General features: G+C 38.5%; 1 protein-coding gene across 3 annotated transcripts in view; it reads right to left on the bottom strand.

The window, feature by feature from the left end:
• TEK (TEK receptor tyrosine kinase) overlaps nt 1–20,341 on the bottom strand; it is a 46,471-nt gene that overhangs the window by 7,219 nt on the left and 18,911 nt on the right. For 2 of the 3 annotated variants that reach the window (XM_071424509.1, XM_071424507.1), the window contains exons 3-16: nt 19,341–19,652; nt 14,082–14,192; nt 10,741–10,893; nt 9,737–9,868; nt 8,441–8,581; nt 8,128–8,256; nt 7,019–7,173; nt 6,620–6,761; nt 6,088–6,249; nt 5,160–5,294; nt 4,103–4,396; nt 2,554–2,853; nt 1,897–2,054; nt 446–656 (exon numbers count right to left, since the gene is read on the bottom strand). In XM_071424509.1, coding sequence (XP_071280610.1) covers nt 446–656; nt 1,897–2,054; nt 2,554–2,853; nt 4,103–4,396; nt 5,160–5,294; nt 6,088–6,249; nt 6,620–6,761; nt 7,019–7,173; nt 8,128–8,256; nt 8,441–8,581; nt 9,737–9,868; nt 10,741–10,893; nt 14,082–14,192; nt 19,341–19,652 — 2,535 coding nt within the window. The remainder of the gene's footprint in view (nt 1–445; nt 657–1,896; nt 2,055–2,553; nt 2,854–4,102; nt 4,397–5,159; nt 5,295–6,087; nt 6,250–6,619; nt 6,762–7,018; nt 7,174–8,127; nt 8,257–8,440; nt 8,582–9,736; nt 9,869–10,740; nt 10,894–14,081; nt 14,193–19,340; nt 19,653–20,341) is intronic. The other variant, XM_071424510.1, reaches the window with a different exon arrangement.

Below are 20,341 nucleotides of genomic sequence, written 5' to 3'. Positions count from 1 at the left end.
AATGTAGCTGTCATGCCCAGTGAAGAAAAAGAGACGTAATGATGCCCATGGTATGTGCATATATGGATGCGTAGGTGCAGTTGTCTCTGAACAGCTATAGTGAACAAGAGGAACTAAGGCTGTGCCCCAAGACATGCTCTCTGCTCCTGTCTATCCAATGCCTTGCAGATGAACTCACATGAAGCTCATACTGGTCTATGAATTGAAAAATACACGATAGTTAATCATATCAACCACTGAGGAGAAATGGAAACCAACTTTACCCACCAGAAATACAGCCCTTGACAAATCTTGGCCTTGTGACACCTGATACAATTTAATTAGCAACTTTGAATATTTATTTTAGCTTTAAAAGAGGGCTACTAAGCATTTTGTATGACAGAGAAACATTTGAAATACACAATCAAGAAAACTCTTTAGTCACAGAATCCCTGGTCTTTACTACCTTTCATCCTTTTTATTGCAGCATCCATGCGTAAGCCATCTTTCTTAATGCGTGCTTTCAGGACTTGCCCAAAGTTACCTTCCCCAATCACATCTTGAAATTTTATGTCATTCCATTCAAGAACTGGATAAATAGTAGGATCTGGACTGTTTTTGGCTTTCCTACTCAGAGTGAGAGTACCTGAGTTAAACTGCAGAGCTGGCTCTTCCCTCTGCAACGGAATTAAGAAAATGACATTAACTGTGATTTCTACTTCACTGAGCAATGCCCTGATTACATTTCCAAAATGACTATGCTCACTCATCTACACACACACACACAGAGCTCAATTCATCTCTTACAAATACAGCAGACAGAGTACATTAGACAGTTACATCTACTTTACCTGCAACAAGCAGTTCTGCCCAGGTCCACAAAATTAATCAGGCTTCTAAATTGATCCTTTTAGATCTGGGCCTCCTGAACAGTTTATAATCATTTTGAAGATGAAGGACATGGGCAAAAATAATGCGATAAAACAGATCTCAAAACCAGTTTTAAGTCTCAGTTTTAAGCTTTATCTCATATTAGGCTTAATTAAATCTTGTGCTGGTCAGGCTGAGCAGGAAAGGTGGTACAAGAAGAAGCAAGAAAATAAAAAGAGAGAGGAAATTATCTTCCTCTATGCTTAAGGAGACATCTCCTCTTCAGTTACACATTCTCATGAAATACTGCTGTGGGAAAAGTTTTAGGACTAGGAGACAAAGCTATTCTGTGTGGCCTGCAGTCTGATCATAGAATTGGGTGAGGCCCTCACCCCTGTTTCTGAAAAAATCTATTTAGATATGAAGGAGCTCTTTGGGCCAGCTTCATTCTGCCCCACAGGTTCCCCTCTGGAGACAGAGAAAAGCAGCAGAAAGCAGAGTGATTTAGAGACTGCAGCAGGATACAAAGAAATATGTGTGTATAGAGTGATATCTCCATGTGATGTTAAAATCTTCAGCAATTTCCTCACAGCCAAAACTGTGATGTTGCCATTGATAGATCCCTGGTGTACTGTCCCCAGGTTGAAAATGGATGAGCATGTATCAGCAGCTGCTGATGCTCAAAAGCAACACTAAATATTTGGTAGTTTTCAAAATCAGGCATGATTTCATAGAGGCAGAACAGGCTCCTCTATTCTGTCTGGCTTGGTACTTGTCATACACAAGTGTGACAAGGCAGAAGAGGGATCACAGCAAATGGTCTGCAAACATTTTTTCAAGTCAAGTTTTCTACCTCCTAGCCTGTAACTGTGCCCTACTAGCTTTAGCTTTGGGGTCACTAGTAGAGAAGCTTTACAACAGTACTAATTGCACACATAAAGAGAAGACAGTGTTTGGGAAAGCCAGGAAAAAGAAATATGAAGAAAACACAGGAAAAGATGAGCTAAAGTTAATAACCAAACTGACACAGGAAAGCTGGAAACCCACCACTACATTTTGGAAAGCCTGAGCCATTCGACGCTGGAAGTTGGCTCGCTTTAACTGCAGCATGATGAGAAAGGCCAGGAGAATTGTTACACAGGTCATCCCTGCAGATCCAAGGATAGCAATAAGCAGCATTTTGCCTCCTTTTGATTCATATGGAGCTGTTGAGGAAGGACAAAAAAATACATCATCATTTTCAGCTTATTCTGAATTTAGCAATACATTAGCGATCTGTGATTGAATACTCCTCTCCTGTAAACTGTTTAAAGAGCTAAGGATACATCCTGTTGTTTTCCAAAAATGTCAGGAACACTGAATGCTCTGAATTTCAGGTGTATGAGCACCTAAATATTCTATTTAATTCAGTCAGAGCAGAGATGAGGCCACATTCAGTGATCTAATGATCTTGCTGTATGCAGCTCTTCAGTTTTTGAGTCATTGGGTCCTTTTTAGTGGATATAGAGAAACAGTGCATGTTGTCACTTCATCAATACCATGCAGTGAAATAAGAATTAAATTTTGGTGGTGCTGTGTTGTGTGTCAGAATTAATAGCAAAAGAAAACTCAGATTAAAACATTAGTATTATGATAATGTCTTAGCTAACTAGTTTATACAACCAGTCCTGGTTTGTGCAAATCCAGTGTGGTGTATTAACTAACCTTTTGTTTCCGGAAGGGTCTTCAGTTCAAATGATGTGTTCGGGTTGCTCAAGCCAATGTTGTTCTGAGCATTAATCTGAACCTGGTACACAGTGTCTGGCTCGAGGCCCTTGAGCTGATATTGAGTAATGCTGGTGTTCTTTATGATAATGTCAACGTGGTTGTACTCAGCCTTGCCATAAATTTTGTAGCTGATGATGATGGAGGAGATGGAATGACCCTCAGCAGCTGTCCAAGAGATGACTGAGGATGTGTCTGTGGTGTTAGAAAACCTGATGTTGTTCGGTGCAGGAGGGATTCCTGAGAACAAACAAAACACACAAGGCATTGGCGTGTACATCCACCTCTTTCTCCTTTCCACAGAGAACAAAGCATTTTCCTCGGTGCTTTTGCTGTTCAAAACACAATTTGTTGATGAGCTATGGTAACTGAATGCAATGATTTTATGATCTTGATGTGCTGTAATCCTTGTAGCAGTATTCCATACTTCCAGCAGAGGTTGGAGTGGCATTCAACATACTCTCTTGGATGAAGATACACATACTGTATGCAAGCATACCATGTTTCCTTTCAGATTAATGCAAAAAGGATTAATATCCTTCTACACTGTATCATCATTCCCTTGTAATTCCCATGTCCTGTACTTTCACTGCTTCAGAGAGCAATCACCTGTCAGGCTGTTGAAAGAAAGGAAATTGATACCAACACTTCCAAAAATCTAATCAGAAAACTGCCAGCAGGGGTGAGTGCTACACTTGCAGATGCAGCCATTAATATTAAGCTAAGTACCTTCTCCTGGAAAACAGTACCCTTATGTGTTTCTTAGAGCAGTTTGGTGTCAGAGCTCAGGAAAATGGAGAGTCCCATGACAGCCATTGATACTTCCACTAACACATGTAGGATTTCAGTGAGGGCCTCCTTACATTACCTATAAGGAGGAAGAAGCCCACCTTTCCAGTGTGTGGTAAGGGCAGTGTCACCCCTCAGCCATTCAGATGGACAGCTGTTCAGATGGTACTTCATTCAGATAGGGCGTTTGTTGTGGTGTTGTGAAAGCACAGTATTCACACTCAGGGAGTTCAAGGGCGGTCTTCAGTGTAGCACACTTAACTACTCTTTGCTCACAGGGGTTTTACCTTGCATTGTATCTTCTCTTCTTTAAGTGCTGACTATTTCTGTATTGTCATAGCCGAATTGAGTAACAAAAGAGCTTGGAGTAGTGAACTCTGATGGCTCATCATTCTGAGGAGGAAAAAACGCTACTTGTGTCAGAAGCATGACTTGCACTGAAATGAAGATGTGAATTCTCAAGCTTGTTTTTCTCCATTTAAAAGAAACCCACATTAATAGTTCCTGACAATTTCCAGCAGAAGAATTCTTTTGGATGCTGAGCTTTCCAAATTACAGCAATAACAACCATAAGCGATCATCAGGAACTAAGCTTTACCAAAATAAAGGATTACATTTAATGTAGTCATCAAGTGACAATTAGTCTGATCACTGGGGGTAACATGAAGAATTAAACAGAAGGATGTGAATCAGCACTTACTGTCACTGAAAGTCCATGCATACAGATAGTTGCTCCATTCTCCTTGGGACCTGGTGTTCACCCGTACCCTGCACATGTATTGCTGTCTAGGCTCAAGATCTTTAATGATCAAGGTGGACATATTTCCTGGCACTTGAGTAATAACACTGCTCTCGTCACCGTTGTCATTCACGCTCTTCCTTTCCACTTCAACACGAATATCATCCTCTGTCCTCAGTGTTAAGGGATGCCATGATAAATTCAGTGATGTCATACTTTTTGGAAAGAGAGTGATACCTTCTGGTGGAGGAAGACCTTGGAAAAGCCACAGTGAAACAGGGAACAACATTTCATGTCTGGTATCTGAGCTAAAATAGGGGTACAGTTATTCCCAACCACTTGCCCCAGTTTGGGGTGACATAGGGTAATTCTCTCAGCCATCCCACATAATTTGGCTGAAGTTACATCTAAGAGGTGTTGATAGTCCCACAGTATCTTAGCAACAGATGATGTGTCAATAAAATGGCATCTTCAATGAGCTGGTGTTGCAGATGCACTTTTTAGATGTGAGAAGCCAACAGTTGTTGTCTTGCTAGATAGGTCCTGGTGCAATCCTCATTTATTCTGTATGTCTGTATTCAGTTTGTTTAGTTTGGGATCTGTCCTAAATGAACTAAAAACTTTCCAGCTTGTTAAAACATCTTCAGTTTTAAAGTAAATTGATCTAACACTAGGAGGAAGGACTACAAAAAAGTGATTCTTATATCCAACTCTGTTGCATAGCCAGCCAAAATATATAATTTTTCCTTTCCTAGATCCCTCATCTCTAAATCAGGGACAATAATAGCTCTGCTTTTTTCTGGTTTTCTTCACCTCTGATTTTTGATTTGTTTTTTTCTTTTCCTTCCTTTTTTTTTTTTAATATCCCTTTTGCCTGAGATTCTTTTGAAAGAGTCTACAAAGTTTTCAAGTCCAACTTTCTTTGCTCAAGTGAAAGTGTTATAACAGATCAGGGAACAGACAGCAGAGGAAAAGAGCTGAAATACCCCATTTGTGAGAAACCACAGTGATCCCTTACCAAGAGCAGCTGTTGTGAAGCTGGCCTGCGGTCCAGGATGGCCTTCTCCACCTTCCCCTTGCCGACTCAGCTGAACACAGAACTGATACTCTGTTTTGGGTTCCAAATTGTCCAGTCTTTTAGTTGTGCCTTTTACTGACAATAAAAGTCAAAAGTAAGTAAAGCCATGGCCCATGTTGAAATATGTTATGGAAGAAAATGTTTGGAAAATACAAGGTAAGATACACAGACTCCTTTTTTTGTTGTTGTTCTTGATTCAGTAGGATAAACTAATTAGAAGTATAATATAACTTTTTAATTTGAGCTCCAACCCCGTCCAAAGGTTGCTTCACCTGCCATTCTTTCAGGACAAAACAATACTGGTTGCTTAGTCAATGTCCTTTCTGTACACAGATCTTGGGTTATACTGATTTAGTAACAATAGTTGTTACAGGTCCTGGAATGTTTTCTGTAGTATTTTAGGCTGTGCATAAAATTTGAAAGCATAGCTGGAGGAGGTCATCCAACTCATAAGCAGGTTTCATTTTGCCTATACCATTACTGATAAATATTTTGGTAAGTTATTTGTCTCACTAGGGCTACAATGAACACAATGCAAGATGGTAGATGCCCCAGCATGTCTCCATACTGCTTTTGAAAATCTTCCATTTACATGGAAGTTTAAAACAGCTGGGCCCAATACTGAGTGCACTTAATCCTAAGGAAGGAGGGGAAAACCTTTTGTTCCTGAAGTGAATATACACTTTCAACAACCGTTGGTGTAACACGTCCACGTGAACATCATGTGTAGTGATAAACAGTCACACATCCAGTCACAAAATTTCTATACATTGTTGAGTCTTTTGAGGCTAATCAAGAACAGAAACACATGATGTTTCAGTTGGTAGGTAAAGTTTGTCTTTAAGGGAATTAAAGAATATCCTCTTACCTTCCACAGACATCCAGGACTGATAACGTTTTGCTGGCTTGTACAGAAGTTTTGTTGACACAACAGGTCCATCTCCATTGTGTAACTCAGCATTGATATCAATTATGAGAAAATTATGTCCTCTGTCTGTCAGCCTCGGGGCATATTGTGGCACAGGAGGAACTGAACAAGAATGCATGTATTAAACTAATGTTTTAGCTCCCTATATCAGTAAGACTCTTGTTATTCCTAGATCTGTAGGAAAATGAAAGATGCTCTTCAAAACTCACATAAAATAGATGGGGTTTTATGCGCTAAAGCTGACAGTTATGATATTTAAAAAAAAACTTGGGTGTACTTCTAAATCTTATCATCACACTTATTCTTTCAATATACATAATTAGTATGTTACTTATAATGGATTTCTGTTCATATTCTAACTGTAAATATTTATTCAGGCATTTTCCAGCAGTGCAGAGAAAGCTCAGACATGCTAAAGTATAAAGCTGTCCTTAAAATTAGAGAGACAAGGACACTTGAAGAAAGCTTTTACCTTTGACTGTAACTTGAAATGGTTTCTCTGCCATTCCTGCTACTGTCTGCACACTGCAAACCCAAGTTCCTGTATCACCAGGCAGGACTCGATTAATTCTAAACATGGCTTCAGAACGATTACTGGTAGAAATTTCATCAGGCTGAAATGAAAAAAAGATGTACAGACCTGAAAAATATGGGCATTTTCAAGTATTCCAATGATGCTTTGAGTTTAGTGATATCTATAAAAAGCATCTATAATGGTCAACTTCATATTTTCATATGTGCTGAGAAGTTCATGGGGTACTCCAGAATACCAAAATTTCATATTATGCTTGAAAACCATAGTATGCATTAACTACAGATAAAGTCAATATAAACATTAGAAATAGCAGAAAGCAATTGATCAGGAGCCTACCCTCAGAACAGTTCCATCTTGCTTCAAGAGTTTGAATTCTTCAGATTTAGGAAGCGGCATCCCTGTTGCTATACAAAATGGTTTGAACTCGACGCCAGAATTGAGTTCCACAGGATCTAGTAAGTTCACTATCTGAGGTGAAAGATCTGCTGACCCTACAGAAGATATATAGTATAATGTCACCCTTCTAACAGACATTTTAAAAGACAGGTTTAGGTGCGCGACAGTGTAGGTGTCTGGTTCTGCCTTCCCTCATGTGGGCATATGCAAGAATCATGCTTCTCAAAGACAACATTTTTACATCTCTTTATATATAATGTGAGAAGGAACAAGCCCTGTGTTCACTCGTCTTTCTTTTTCTGATCCCTCTCCTCTCCTTGTTGTTGACATTTTAAGCACAAACAGTCTAGCCATGGCAAAATCATGCACACATTTTGTTCTGAATGTACAGTACCTCCTTGCTCTCTATTTTGACTGTTTGTAAGACCAGACAGATCATAACAGTATAATTTGGCTGGTTGGATCAGAGCCTTATTTCTCTATTTGGTTTTGTTCTTGAAAAGTTTCACAAACCAGCAGTGAATTTGTCACTTTATTTATCTAGCTAAAATAATAAATGCTGAGTGCATCTTATAGAATACCTTGTCTGAATCCAATGAGACAAGATGTGTTCAGCTTTGTAAACTTAACTTTCTCCCAGCGAGACAGAGAAGTTTTAAACTTTGGTGTTGTCTTAGTGTCTCAGTCATCATTTTCAGGTCATGAAGCTTGTGGTATAGGCATGTATGCAGCCAACCAAGAGGTAGGTAATGATAAAATACCATGAGTTTATACAAAAAGCTTGATGTGCAGCTTCTGTCAAGGATTAATGTTAAGATCAATTAAGTCCTATAGAGTAAAGCTTGAAAATCTAATGATGTCATCCTGATAAATGCAACATATAGGTCAGAGGCTAAGAATACTGCATTACAATGCAGCTGTACAGAAGTGTCTGTGCTCCTGGAAAGTAGTGGGTGGAGCAAGAATACCAGCCTGGAATGGTAATGCTGTACCAGCATTAAGATCTGTTTTAGTTACACTGGGAACAACCATTTAATACCTTACTTTACCTTTTTTTTCACATTGTGGACCATGCCATCCGAAGGAGCAGATGCAGCCCTTAAATCTGTCGCATGTTCCTCGATTGTGGCAATTACATTTGAGTTTGCAATCTGACCCATAAAACCCAGGTTTGCATTCTGCAAATACATATGTTGCAGTTAGTGCAAAAGTGCTAGAAAATGGAAAATGTCTTCCAGTATTTTTCATTCTCATTACAGAAAAAAACTTTTCACATGACTGTAAAATATATCATCTATTACTCTTCTCTTTGGTTCCCTTCTATTAAGGATCCTCCCATTCTTTTTTTTTTTTTCACTATACCTTTATCACATTCCAGTCCCATCCATCCTGTGGCACAAGAACAACCATATGGATCTGGTAGACAGAACATAAAGTTTCTGCAGCCATAATTTTCTTTACAGGTCTCTTCACATGTTTTGCCAAAAGTGTTGGCTCCACAAGCTGTTGAAGGGAGAGAAGGAAAGAATAACCCAATGGCATTGTCCATGAAAGAGCTAGTGCTTCTTATGATACTGCACTAGACAAGAGAAAACATGAATTTAAATTAAAAATAGCACTTTGATCATTCAAATATATTAACAACCACGACAACTTAAGCCACAGCTGTTCTAATAGTCGAGTACAGGCAGCAGAAACAATTTTCTCACTGTGAGGATCTGTCAGCCAAGTACCCTTGCTTTAGATCTATGGGGACACAGATTCAGCAATAAAATGTGTTTATGAGTCTTTCTAATGTAAAATGGACAAGCAGTGCCATGAAACACAAATATTCTTAGTGGTGAATGCACATGAAACTGCTGATGTCAAGGTTTTGCTTCGATGATAAGAGCAGTGCTATGCTGGAGTGTTTTAATGCCAACTATTCCAACAGCTTAGTTCTAGTATTTTCAGCACTGCAATTCAGTCAAATAAAAGGATACATATTTAGCAATGAAGCCAAAAGATGCTTGGAGAAGTCAAAACAATGTGATGTCAACCCTAATTTTTCCAGAATCCAGATTACTTGCCACACACACAGATTTGCACAAAAATATATACACTGTTGATGTCCCTACAGAGACAAAGCACCCTCTGAGCACATTAGCAGCTTCTTCAGAAGCAGCCAGGGAATCTCTAGCATATTTCCTAGTGCCAATGTATTCTTAAGGTGTCCTGTACCACTATGCATTTAAGTTAGTCAGCAGCACTGAGCATACTCATTTCAAGGGAGTTGTAGCACAGCCCAGATTGGAAGTGACCTCCAAAGATCATCTGGTCCAGCCTTTTGTGAGAAAAGGAGCCTAGGAGATATTAGGTAGCATACTGTCCAAGTGCATATTGATCAAGAAGTGTTGGAAACATTCATCATCCCTAGCAAAATAATCTCTACTGGGTGAAGAGAGAAAGAGAGAAATTAAATCACAGCTGCAAGAACAGCCAGAACAGAATTCAGGATTCATCTCACCCAACTCTGTCCTGTCTCTAGCACCAGCTGTAAATGCTGCAGCTTTCAAGAATAAAACTAGGTACTCCATATGATGCTTCCCTCAATAACATGCCAATTTCTTTTACTGAGAACAAATTAATAAGCAATCACTGAAAATATTATTAACTTACCTTTCTCACATGTTTTTCCCATAAATCCTGGAGGACAGATGCATTCCCCAGTATCTTCATGACAAATGCCATTGTTTGTGCAGGAAGGGCAGTGGAAGCTACAGGAAGGGCCCCATTTCTCAGCTTCACATCCTTTTATGGAAAAATATAATGATATATTCATTGTCTTCTTATTCAGTAACCCTTCAAATCATAATATTCTTTTTGGAGCAAAGAGTAAAATACATAAAAGTACAAGCTATATGGAACCCTACATGCCAGCCAACTGGACCACTGTTTTTAGTAAGGTAGCAGTGACTTCAAAATCCAAATTTGGGGCATTACATTTATTTATTCACAACTCCTGGAACTATCGTGTGGATGTTCATGAATAAATGTGTATTACCATCACAAATATCTTACATCAAAAATGTAAGATATTTGAACAGCTATCAATTTTTTCACATCAAATTTATATTTCTGTCCAAGTTAACAGAATATAATTTTCTTTATATCTGATGGACACAGCAGCTGAATAGCAAATTATGTAAAATGTTTGTTGGAAAATATCCCAACTCATTCTTTCAGCCAGTAGGAAGTGAACCTTAAGGGCTAATTAAAACTAAGGTAGTTTGTGAAGTTATAATAATGTATGCTAAAGATGATGAACCCTAGGATAAGTGAGGTATGGATATAACCCACCATAGAGAACATGGAGATCCGGTGAAGAATTATCTCTTTTATTAACTCACGGTGTTTGAAAAGCTGAGATGCTGAAAAAGAATTAACTGTCCTGGCAATAGCTAAGATGAGCTCAACTTAAATCTGATGGGGTGTTTGTTTTTTCTCTCAGCTGTTGACATCAATATCAGCTTGTGCCAAAGGCCCTTGGTACAAAACTTTCTTCTGACATTATCTGATAGCAGCAAATGTCAAGAAATATTTTGGTCCTTATTTGTGCACAATATGTTTCATTTCAGATTAATTTTGACTATTAATCATCACCACCCATTAATAGAACTTACGTCTTACAATAAGCCTCGTGTAAGCAGAAGTGAAAAGGTTTCCTCCTATATATCTGGCAGAGTAAACCCCTGCATCCTGTGGTTGAACTTGAGGATAGGAGACTTCCAGTTCTCCTGGCACTTCGTGCCTGGGCACAGAGTGGATGAAGGAGCCTGAGGAAGGAGCACACAGATACCACAGACAAATGTCATTCACCCTCTAAATAAATACATGAGCTTGCATTGGTAACTGAAGGACAGTTGGGGGAAGCTAAGCAGCAGAATCTTTTTTTAAATTAATTATGAATTTTCTGAAAATTCTAGCTACACTGGTTTTCCTAATTGGAGAAGTGCAAGTAAAAAGGAAGAGACATCTTGACACGATTTAGTAGATAAACAGGACAAACAACTTCACACTCAGCTTTGAGCTTAGTGGTTACAAGTGGTTATGTTTTGTTTCTTGGTCTTCTCTGAAATAAGGGATAACAATCCAAAAGGCTTCTAGGGTGGCTGGAATTGAAGAGCAAATGCCAACCAGGTCTAATTCAGTCTGACTAGCACAAAGATTTACTTAGGAGACAAAAGCAGGAAGAACTCAGCATATCTTTATCTTTTCCTCCCAGATTTAACACACTTCTGTTTCTTCCAGGTTTTTTCACCAAAGACCATTTTTATTTTATTTTAAGATTGCTGTGCTTAGTCATACATGTTTGCTAAATAAGGCAATTTGGTCTTCTTCCATCGCTCTTGGTCAACAAGTAACAACATTTGAACACTGGTTGCTGTCAAAGAGAAGCTGCATCCATTGAACTTCAGGACCCCCAGGAGTCTTTCCACTCCAGTCTGTTAGAGCAAGGCTGCTGCAGTAGGTTGATGCCAGGTCCAGCTAGATCTCACTAAAATATTTGTGCACATGCTCATCCACACTGTATAAGCAAAGTCATCCACCAATACACCCACACAGCACAACTGTGATTTTATGACTACTGCATGTCCATACGACACTCACTAAAATAGTTTAGGTTGGAAGGAGCCTGAAAGATCATCCAGTTTCGAACCCCCTGCCATGGGCAGGGACACCTTCACTAGATCAGGTTGCACAGGGCCCCATCCAGCCTGGCCTTGAACACTTCCAGTGGATGGAGTAACCAACACTTCTATGGACAGCCTGTTCCAGCAATTTACTACACTCACATACAAAAATTTCTTTCTTGTACCTGATCTAAACACACCCTTTATTCAGATTAAAGCCATTCCCCATTGTCACTGTCAAAAGTCCCTCTCTAGGTTTCCCTCAGCTCCCATTAGCACTGAAAGGCTGCCCTAGAGGTCTCCCTCTGGACTTCTCCTGGCTGCAAATCCCAACTTGCTCACATTAACAACCCAGACAGTCTGATCCAGTTCTGATTCACAAGCTCAAATGGCTGAATGAGTACTACCAATGGTACTCTCATGAATCAAATTGTCCTCATCTTCTACATTCCCTTACAGTCACACTGAAAATGCAACAACTTTTTTCTCTTTTTTTTCCTTTTTTCACTTTTCTTAAATTAGTAAGAAGGTAAACAGCATCAGGCAGGACCTCTGCTGTCTGTGACTATACATACTGTCAGTTTGACTGTTGTCAAATTTCAGGGAGCCTAGAAACATAAAACTTTGCTGAGGGTCATAACCAAAGCAGCTGAAAGACTGTGGGTCACTTTAGTCCATGACAGTTCATTCTCCATGAAAACAGGGCTAAATCAAAACAAGAAATAATTAAAGTAATTTGTTTTGAAACTGTGGGGCATTTTCTAGTATCTTTTGAGTTAAAAGCTGCATAACAAACTTGACAACAAAGCATTAAGAAAGGCTTATGCTTACAGGCTGCTAAGCAAGGCTCGATTCTTATGACTTGTTTTCCAAGATGTTATGCCAATGTCTTAAAGCAACCCTGTTTAGCAGAACCTTTTCTTTGTCTAGACAGCCATTGTGAGATTCTGTAAGGGGGATGCAGTACTCGAAACAACTGAAGTGAAAGACTGCAACAGCTAAATATAGTAGAAGACTTTTCTTTTCCAGCTGCTGTATCAGGACTTCTCAGAAATGTTGTTTCAACATCAACCTCAGCTGAAAAACTTGACCTACTGTCTAGAGGCATTCTGAGATTTTTTGCTGAATTTCCAGATGGAATCGCAGCTAAGGAAGTACCATGATGTTAGCAGTCTTGCTCCAATATCTCATCTGGTTTTTTTCTGAGAAACTGGTGACAGGAGATCACAAAATTTTCCTAGGGACCCTGTAATGACAAGTGATGGCAAACTTGTCTGCTGTGCCCTGACACAGCTGAGTCTCTGAAGTCCAAAGAAACAGGTATTTGTGAAAGGCTATTTTACCTATTGCCTCTTTAAAAGACACCTTTTATCTATTTAACTCTTCCAGCCTGTTGAAATGCTCCAGGTAATCATTAACTGGGGTTGAGGCTGACTCACTACATGAGTTCTTTGGCAGTGTGCTGTCACTTCCTTACCTCATCCTGCTCTATTTACCTCCCTGTTTCCTCATGGCTCACTGTAAGCTAGACTGTCAAAGTTGGAGCACAACATTACATGTGCTTTCCACAATCATAATTTGTTGTGGTTTAACAATTTGATTATGAAGGCACTGTGAGTTATAGTGACCTCTATTTTTGTATTTTTCTACAGAAGGTAGAGTGCAACCTGCACAAATTTCTCAGTATCAAGCAGGAGCAACACACAGCTGAACAGTGATTACATGTGGTTTAGGTGCCTTGCTAGATAGAAGAGTTGGTGTTACAAAATTACAAAATTTACAACCGGACTAACTCTTGTAGTTGAATGAAACAAGGACTAGATTTTGTTTACAATTTTTTCTTTCTAATAGCAGAGTACTGGTGATTAATTTCTTAGCTTGAACGGCATCGTAGAAGGTAAATGGCCTCAAAAAACCTTCTGAAGAACACAAAGTATCACTTGAAGAACTGTAGAAATGCAATGAAAGATACTCTAACTGGGCTTTTGCAGCGGCCCAGAAAGAAAAACAAACAAACAACCTAAAAACAATCAGGCAAATATATCAAGGGATGTAGAAGGAAATAAAAAATTAAAACAAAAAACAAAGCAGAGATATAAACAGAGGTTTGGGAATTTTGGTGGAAGAGAAACAGACAGAACATATTGGGTCAGACCAACATATTGGATATGGAAATTCACCCCTTTAGGAGACATTAAATGTATGAGGAATGATGCCTGCTACAGGCAGATGCTGCACAGCATGGGAATCAGCAGCCATAACTTTCAAAGACTTACTTGGCCCTCAACTAAAACAATTATAGCAGAAAGAGAAAAGACAAGATTCCATACCATTCTTGTAGATCACTGCATCTTCCTCTTTTGATGCCATTCTGATGAAGGAGATGTTCACATGCTCTCCCTTATTTGCTGTAACAGTTAATGCCACTGGATGGAATGAAGCTGAAAACAGAAGTATGTGATAAATAGCAGTTACTGTCTCTATGTGGTCTCTTGCCTGATAGCTGAGAATGGTTTGCAGCATGAGCCTCACTCAGATTTTGACACCTCAATTTCATTAGAGCATAAAGTGATTCTTTATCATCAGCAGCCTCAATCTATGCTTTGGCAAAGACAGAGAACTTGCCTATACCCCGAAACAACAGACTGCCACTAGAACCTGAGGCATGAAAAAAATAATTGGCTTCTGGCTAACTGGAAACAGTTTCTAACTAGGAACTCCAACTGGCTGTTTCTTCCTCTCTTAAGACATTTTTGAAGCAGACTGGAAAAAGTACTGGAAATTGTATTGTAGGGAACAAGCTGTCACTGGCAAATAAATACCTAAGGTGATTTAAGTTCTCTTCTACTTAAGCTTTATAATGCAGAAGTGTGAGATAGTTCAGGAGACCACAATCATGCAGGGCTGGGAGAAGGTGAGGTAGATGTAGTAGGTCTGTGTTTGTGTTAGTTCACCAAATGCTGGAAATACAGAGCATGTTGGATTGCACTAAGAACCAAAGGAAAAAAATCATATTCACAGGCTGTGGGACTTTTACCAAAATAGTCTCACCTGAAAATATGGCTTAATGAAAATTCTGTGTGAGAGACTGGTGTAGATCAGCCAGTTTTCCAGCAGGGAAATTGAAGTTCATTTTCCTGCTTAAACAGAAAGGAACTTTTCTACATTTGTTTGTAGATCTTGATTTAAACGAAAAGAAAGCAGTAGATAAAATGATTTTCCCAACATTTCTGTCCAATTCTTATCAGTACATCAGAAGATAACTGGGGAAGGGACAGAAGAAACTCAAGAAATAATAGCTCTTTCTTGAAATGGCAGTTTTAATGAAACTAGTGAAATGGTAATTTTAATTACCAAATTACATTGAAACAAGTTAGAAGTTAAGGATGCTTCCTTTCATTTACTTGGAAAATCCAAAGGAAAAGTTGTGAAGTGTTTTGAGGACAAATTCAAGTTTTCAGGCCATTTCTAGCTCTGAGGGTTTATGCCATACTGTCATTTATATGTCCTATGGGGAAAAAACCGCTTCTAGAATTAGCCAAATTGACTTCTTAACTATCAAGCTCCTTACCTGACAGAGAATTTGATACCTCTGTACTCTCCCTTTTAGAGCACTCAGGGGAATGATGTATTGATTTAAACCAATCCCTTTGCTCTTTCTAAATTTTGAATTTTTTAGCCTTAAGGGTTCCTCCTATGCAAGTTCCTCCATGTAACTCCATCTATCTTTGTTTATCCTTCTGCTGCCACCTGCCTCCCTAGCCAGGTGAGTGGGACTACTCTGACATAAGACCCACCCGAGTTTAGCTGAAAGGAATCCTTGAATACCCATTCGTGCTCCTAGACACCTCTGCATTTTCAGAGGTTCCATTTCACAGCAAATATTTTCAGAGCAAATATTTATTTCACAGCAAATATTTTGTTAAGGAGCATATAAGGAACAGTTAATATAAACTGTTAGACAACTTATTAACAAAAAAATTGTCCTTTATCGAGAATCATGCCTCCTTTCTTGGTTCGTTTTTACAAAACTGTCCATAAAATATCCTTTGGTTCATACCAACAGTTGGAGAAAAAGAATTTGGACCTTGTAGCTGGCTAAAATTTGGTGGGGAAGAAACAGAGATAGAATCAGAAAGCAGAGAAAAAATTATAAAGTAACTTTCTGTCATATTTTATATGTAACAGAGTTGTAAAAAATGAGCAGACAGATTCTATATCAAAGTTTGTATGAGGCAGATATTGTCAGTACCTCCACAACATTATTTTTCAAAATCTGAGGGAGTAAAAAGGATGATATTCTTGCAATAAAAGAAAGAACACTTTGATACTTTCATTACAAAATAGAATTTTAAGTTAAAAATAAAAATGTTTGTAACACATGATGTAAAATAAAGAAAGAAAATCTGAGCAAGAAGGAAGACATTTTTATCAATCCAAGCCAACTTCTCTCCTAGGATATTAATTCCTTGACAGTTTTGACATTTTAATGTTTTATTTATCATTGGAAACAAGACAACTACTGAAAATACACAATTCTTTGCAGAATGGAATTTCCATCCCCTGCACAGTTCTAGTGGTTATGTTCTGAGACTCTGCCACACATTTTCATTCCTTTGTAAGCTATATACACATCAAGTACAAGCTTTTGTCATTTTACCTAAACATTGGTATCTCCACTTACATTTTAGAGAAACAGAAAATTCTAATATAGAATAATGAACTAAGTTTTCATTAGAAACAGGCAACAAAAAAAAAACTGAAAGCAATTCCAGCTTACTGTCAGCTCCCCAGTTAGAAGTTATTTATTAGTAACAAATGCATAGTGAAAAATCATTACCTATTTAAGAAAAAAATAATTCTACAGCTTTTGCAAAAAATAAATTGTTAACTACAAATGATCCTAAGGGGTTTAGTTGCAGTCCTTTTTGGACCAAATTTAGTGAGACAATGCTAATTGTTTTAACAAGATATTGAACTTTTTTATTCCCATCTACTTTTCTTTGCATGTTAGGCTAAACCACAAGACTTTTCTACAGGGTATTGTTGCAATGGAAAGGAATGCACACTCCCTGTTGGGCTCAGCTCCAACGTATTTTTAGATTGTGACTTGTATTACATAATTTCACATCTCAAGTGTGCCAATTCCTTATAGAGACATAACGAACTGAGCTGCAGGACAAATGCCATAATACTCTACTACTAGCATTTCCATTATTGTCCCTTTTACAGGTCTGTGGTTGAGTTTCTGTGGGGAAAACTCAATCAGATATATTAAAATAAACATTTATTGTGTAGAGAAATTGAATAAATTGTATTTGACTAGAAGGAGAATACTCTGTGGTGTTTTATTCTAGAAATGTGTACTTATACAGAATAAGGATCACTCCCCATAAGAAGATAAAGCATAAAGTGTTCCCTCTCATTGCATGTATGAATATTACATTTGTAAGTATAATGTTTCAGTATAAAGAATTCAGGAGAATGGACTTGTTACTTTCAGAATAGCAGATGGTAAAATAAATCAAGAAAATGAACCTGTTTCCATATTACACAGCAAAATTCTTCACTATATGTTCATATTTGATAATAGGTATACAATCAGGGAGATGGCAGTTCCCACTGAGTCAGTAGGGCTACCAAAATGATTACACTCACTCAGTGAGTGTTTCACCAGCCTCTTGCCAGAAGGATGCAAAACAGTGGCTGGGTTTCCAGAAGTGCTGCTTCTTCCTTTGACTTTGGTGTCTCCAATGGGAAACTACACATTTTGAACTCAATTTTTACTGTTGAAAAATATATTCTGCCTTTAAAAATTATGAAGTTAACAACAGTTAAGTGGAAAAAGGTCTGTTTTCCAGATACATATGTTTTCTCAAACCCAACAATCTTTCCTTAACCCCTTTCTCCACTTTCTGTGCACTTTAATAGCTATGAGAATTTCTGATGTACCTCTCTCTCACCCATTTAATCTGATTAGATTATATACTTTCACTGAAGATTTGCTATCTTGAAATTTGTTATTGAAAACTTTTGCAGAGAAAATCTGAGAAAGGTACTCAAACCTAGAAATTAATCCAAGAAACCTACCAACTACTGGTGTGAATGCTGCTTCTGTTTAGAGCAACATCTGTCACATAAGAAGACTTCATAATTTGATTACTTAAAGTTCTCTGCTCCTAGGCCCACAGATGCCAAATGGAAAGAGCTGATCAATTCAGAAGACATTCTTCCTCCCATGTATGTTGCTCTACAACAGCTAGAAATGTGCTCAGCTTGCTGGCAGACTGCCACAGGCAGGGTCACAGTGACATTCCATGGACTGTTATCTTATCTCCTCCTCACTGCACCCTCTTTTGATACAATGGAGTTGTCAGTTTGCAGCTGCAGATCTTTCTTGGTGACCAATCCAACCCTTCAAAGACCACATTTGGTCAGAGAAAACATAAACCAAAGAAAAATGTATATATCCTACTTAGCTTGTTTCCAACCTACCCATGTTCAAAGAAACAATAATGGGCACTAGCTGCAGCTCTTACAAATGAAAAAAATCTCCTTTTATAAATTTGTTATGTAATTTCAGAAGATACCCACAACAAAAATTGCTCTTACTAAAATCTTATAAAGATCAAAATTGTCAAACATCCTTACAGACCAGTTGCCATGGCTCAAAACATTACAGTACATTAAAATCTATTTTAAATTATCTTCAGATTTGAAAATGTGATTTGCTGCAGAAAATTACTCAAAATTTCTTGTGCCTTTCTGTAGTTGATGGTGACCTCTCCTTTGGAAATTGTCCCAGAAGTCTAATGATGTCCAGAAACAAGAGAAATTTTGGACATATGTAAATACAATGTAATAGACCTTAGAAATCTCACCTTCTTGTCCCACTATATCCCTGCACATTTGCTTTTACTATTGTGCATAGCCTAAAACCAAAATCAAATGAATAGTGAAATCTGTAGTGGATTTTTGTGAATAACCTTCTCAGATTGTGGAAAACTTCTCTGGGCTTCCTTTCCAGTGCTGAGAGGGATGCCTCTTTTTTTTTTTTTCCCCACACTGACACAGACAATGAAGATCCAGTTGCTGATCTGTGGTTTTACTAAACCTTAGGCAAGGCAATTATTTTCTGGGCTCAGGTTGCCCATTTACTTAAGACAGATAGAAAAGTGATGCTTAGCTATCTACATCTCAGACCTGTCAAACTTTAAAAATAGAAGCCTATTTGAAATCAAGCATCTGGCATGCAAGAAACCCAGTGGAGGAGTTGTCACATATATTATTCCATGGGGTCAGTGAGGCCACTTTAACTGCTGACTTCGTGTTCCTGGCAGTAGCCAGATGCAGGCAGAATACTTAAAGATGTCTGACTAACTTCCACAAGGAAATGACTAGCACCTAGTACCAACCAGTTTCTCTGCACTGCAGAAAAAAAAAAAGGCCCTGAACCAAGTCCATTTTTATTGACTCAGGACTGCCTTGCCTGCCTGGGACCCTGTTTGTGCCCACTTGTGTCAGCCAGGGGGAGCTGCCACTCAGTAAGCAGTGCCATGGCAAGTTCAGATCTGACCACTATACTGTACCTCCCAGTGGCATCTTCATGGTATGTATCCTTGTCACCTCATGCTTGAGTTTCCCTTCACAGTAATATGCTCCAATAGTTTCACTGGCCTGTTCCCTCTTCCACACCACTGTTTTGGCTGCTGCTCTCTTGGAATCTTCATTAACTTCCAGTGGCTCCCGGTGCTGGTTTGCTACATCCTCCTGGTCCCGGCCTATCGTGATAGACTCACGGGAATGCCATTTGGAAGTGACACATATAAGTGATGTCTCAGAGTTGCCCACCAGAGGGAAGGAATTGATCAGTATGAGGTCCAGTGCCGCTCCTACTTTACCTAAAAAAAAAAAAAAAAAAAAATCAAATGGAAAAAAATTTTACTGCAGAATTTGATGTGGCCAATCAAATCACCAGGTAAGCTGTGTCACCCAGTGCTCAGGGTTTCTCTGGCTGGTGCCATGCACAGCATTCGTGCAAAATTGGATGAACACAGATTAAGTACTCTGTTACAATAGGACTTGAGGATTTATTTTTTATGAAACAAACAGATGGAATTTGCTCTTCTTAGAAAAGGCAGTGCATCTTGCAAACATGTTGAATTTCTTTCAAGAGGTGTTGTAGAAGCCCAAGGAAAACCATAGGTTGCCAAAGTAGATCAATCCGTGTATAGTTAGACATGCACATAAATGCCTCAATATGGTGCTCTTCTGGCAACAGAATTGGTGGATGATAAGATTGTCAGTTTAATAGTGTTTCCTCAATCTCCCTTACATGGATTTAGTACACATGAACTGATGTAAAGCAGGTATGACGTCAGTTATAGGAGATGGTAGTACTTTGAACATTTGCGGTATTTTTTTGCAGCTGTTTTATGAATTTGGACTAATGATTTCAGAGTCAATCACATTAAATATTTGAAGCCCTAACAGACACTGACAAGGCCCATGGCACAAAGCAACTTATGCAAGAAAAAAGAGCAAGTTGGCACCGCTAGATAAATGAGGTCAGATTTAAATCACTCAAAAT

The sequence above is a fragment of the Agelaius tricolor genome, unplaced genomic scaffold, assembly GCF_023055355.1.
Source record: "Agelaius tricolor isolate 1412-34295 unplaced genomic scaffold, bAgeTri1.0.p SCAF_4, whole genome shotgun sequence".
NCBI lineage: Eukaryota > Metazoa > Chordata > Aves > Passeriformes > Icteridae > Agelaius > Agelaius tricolor.
Note: the sequence above shows the minus strand (reverse complement) of the source record. Positions and strands in the feature narration are given on the sequence as shown.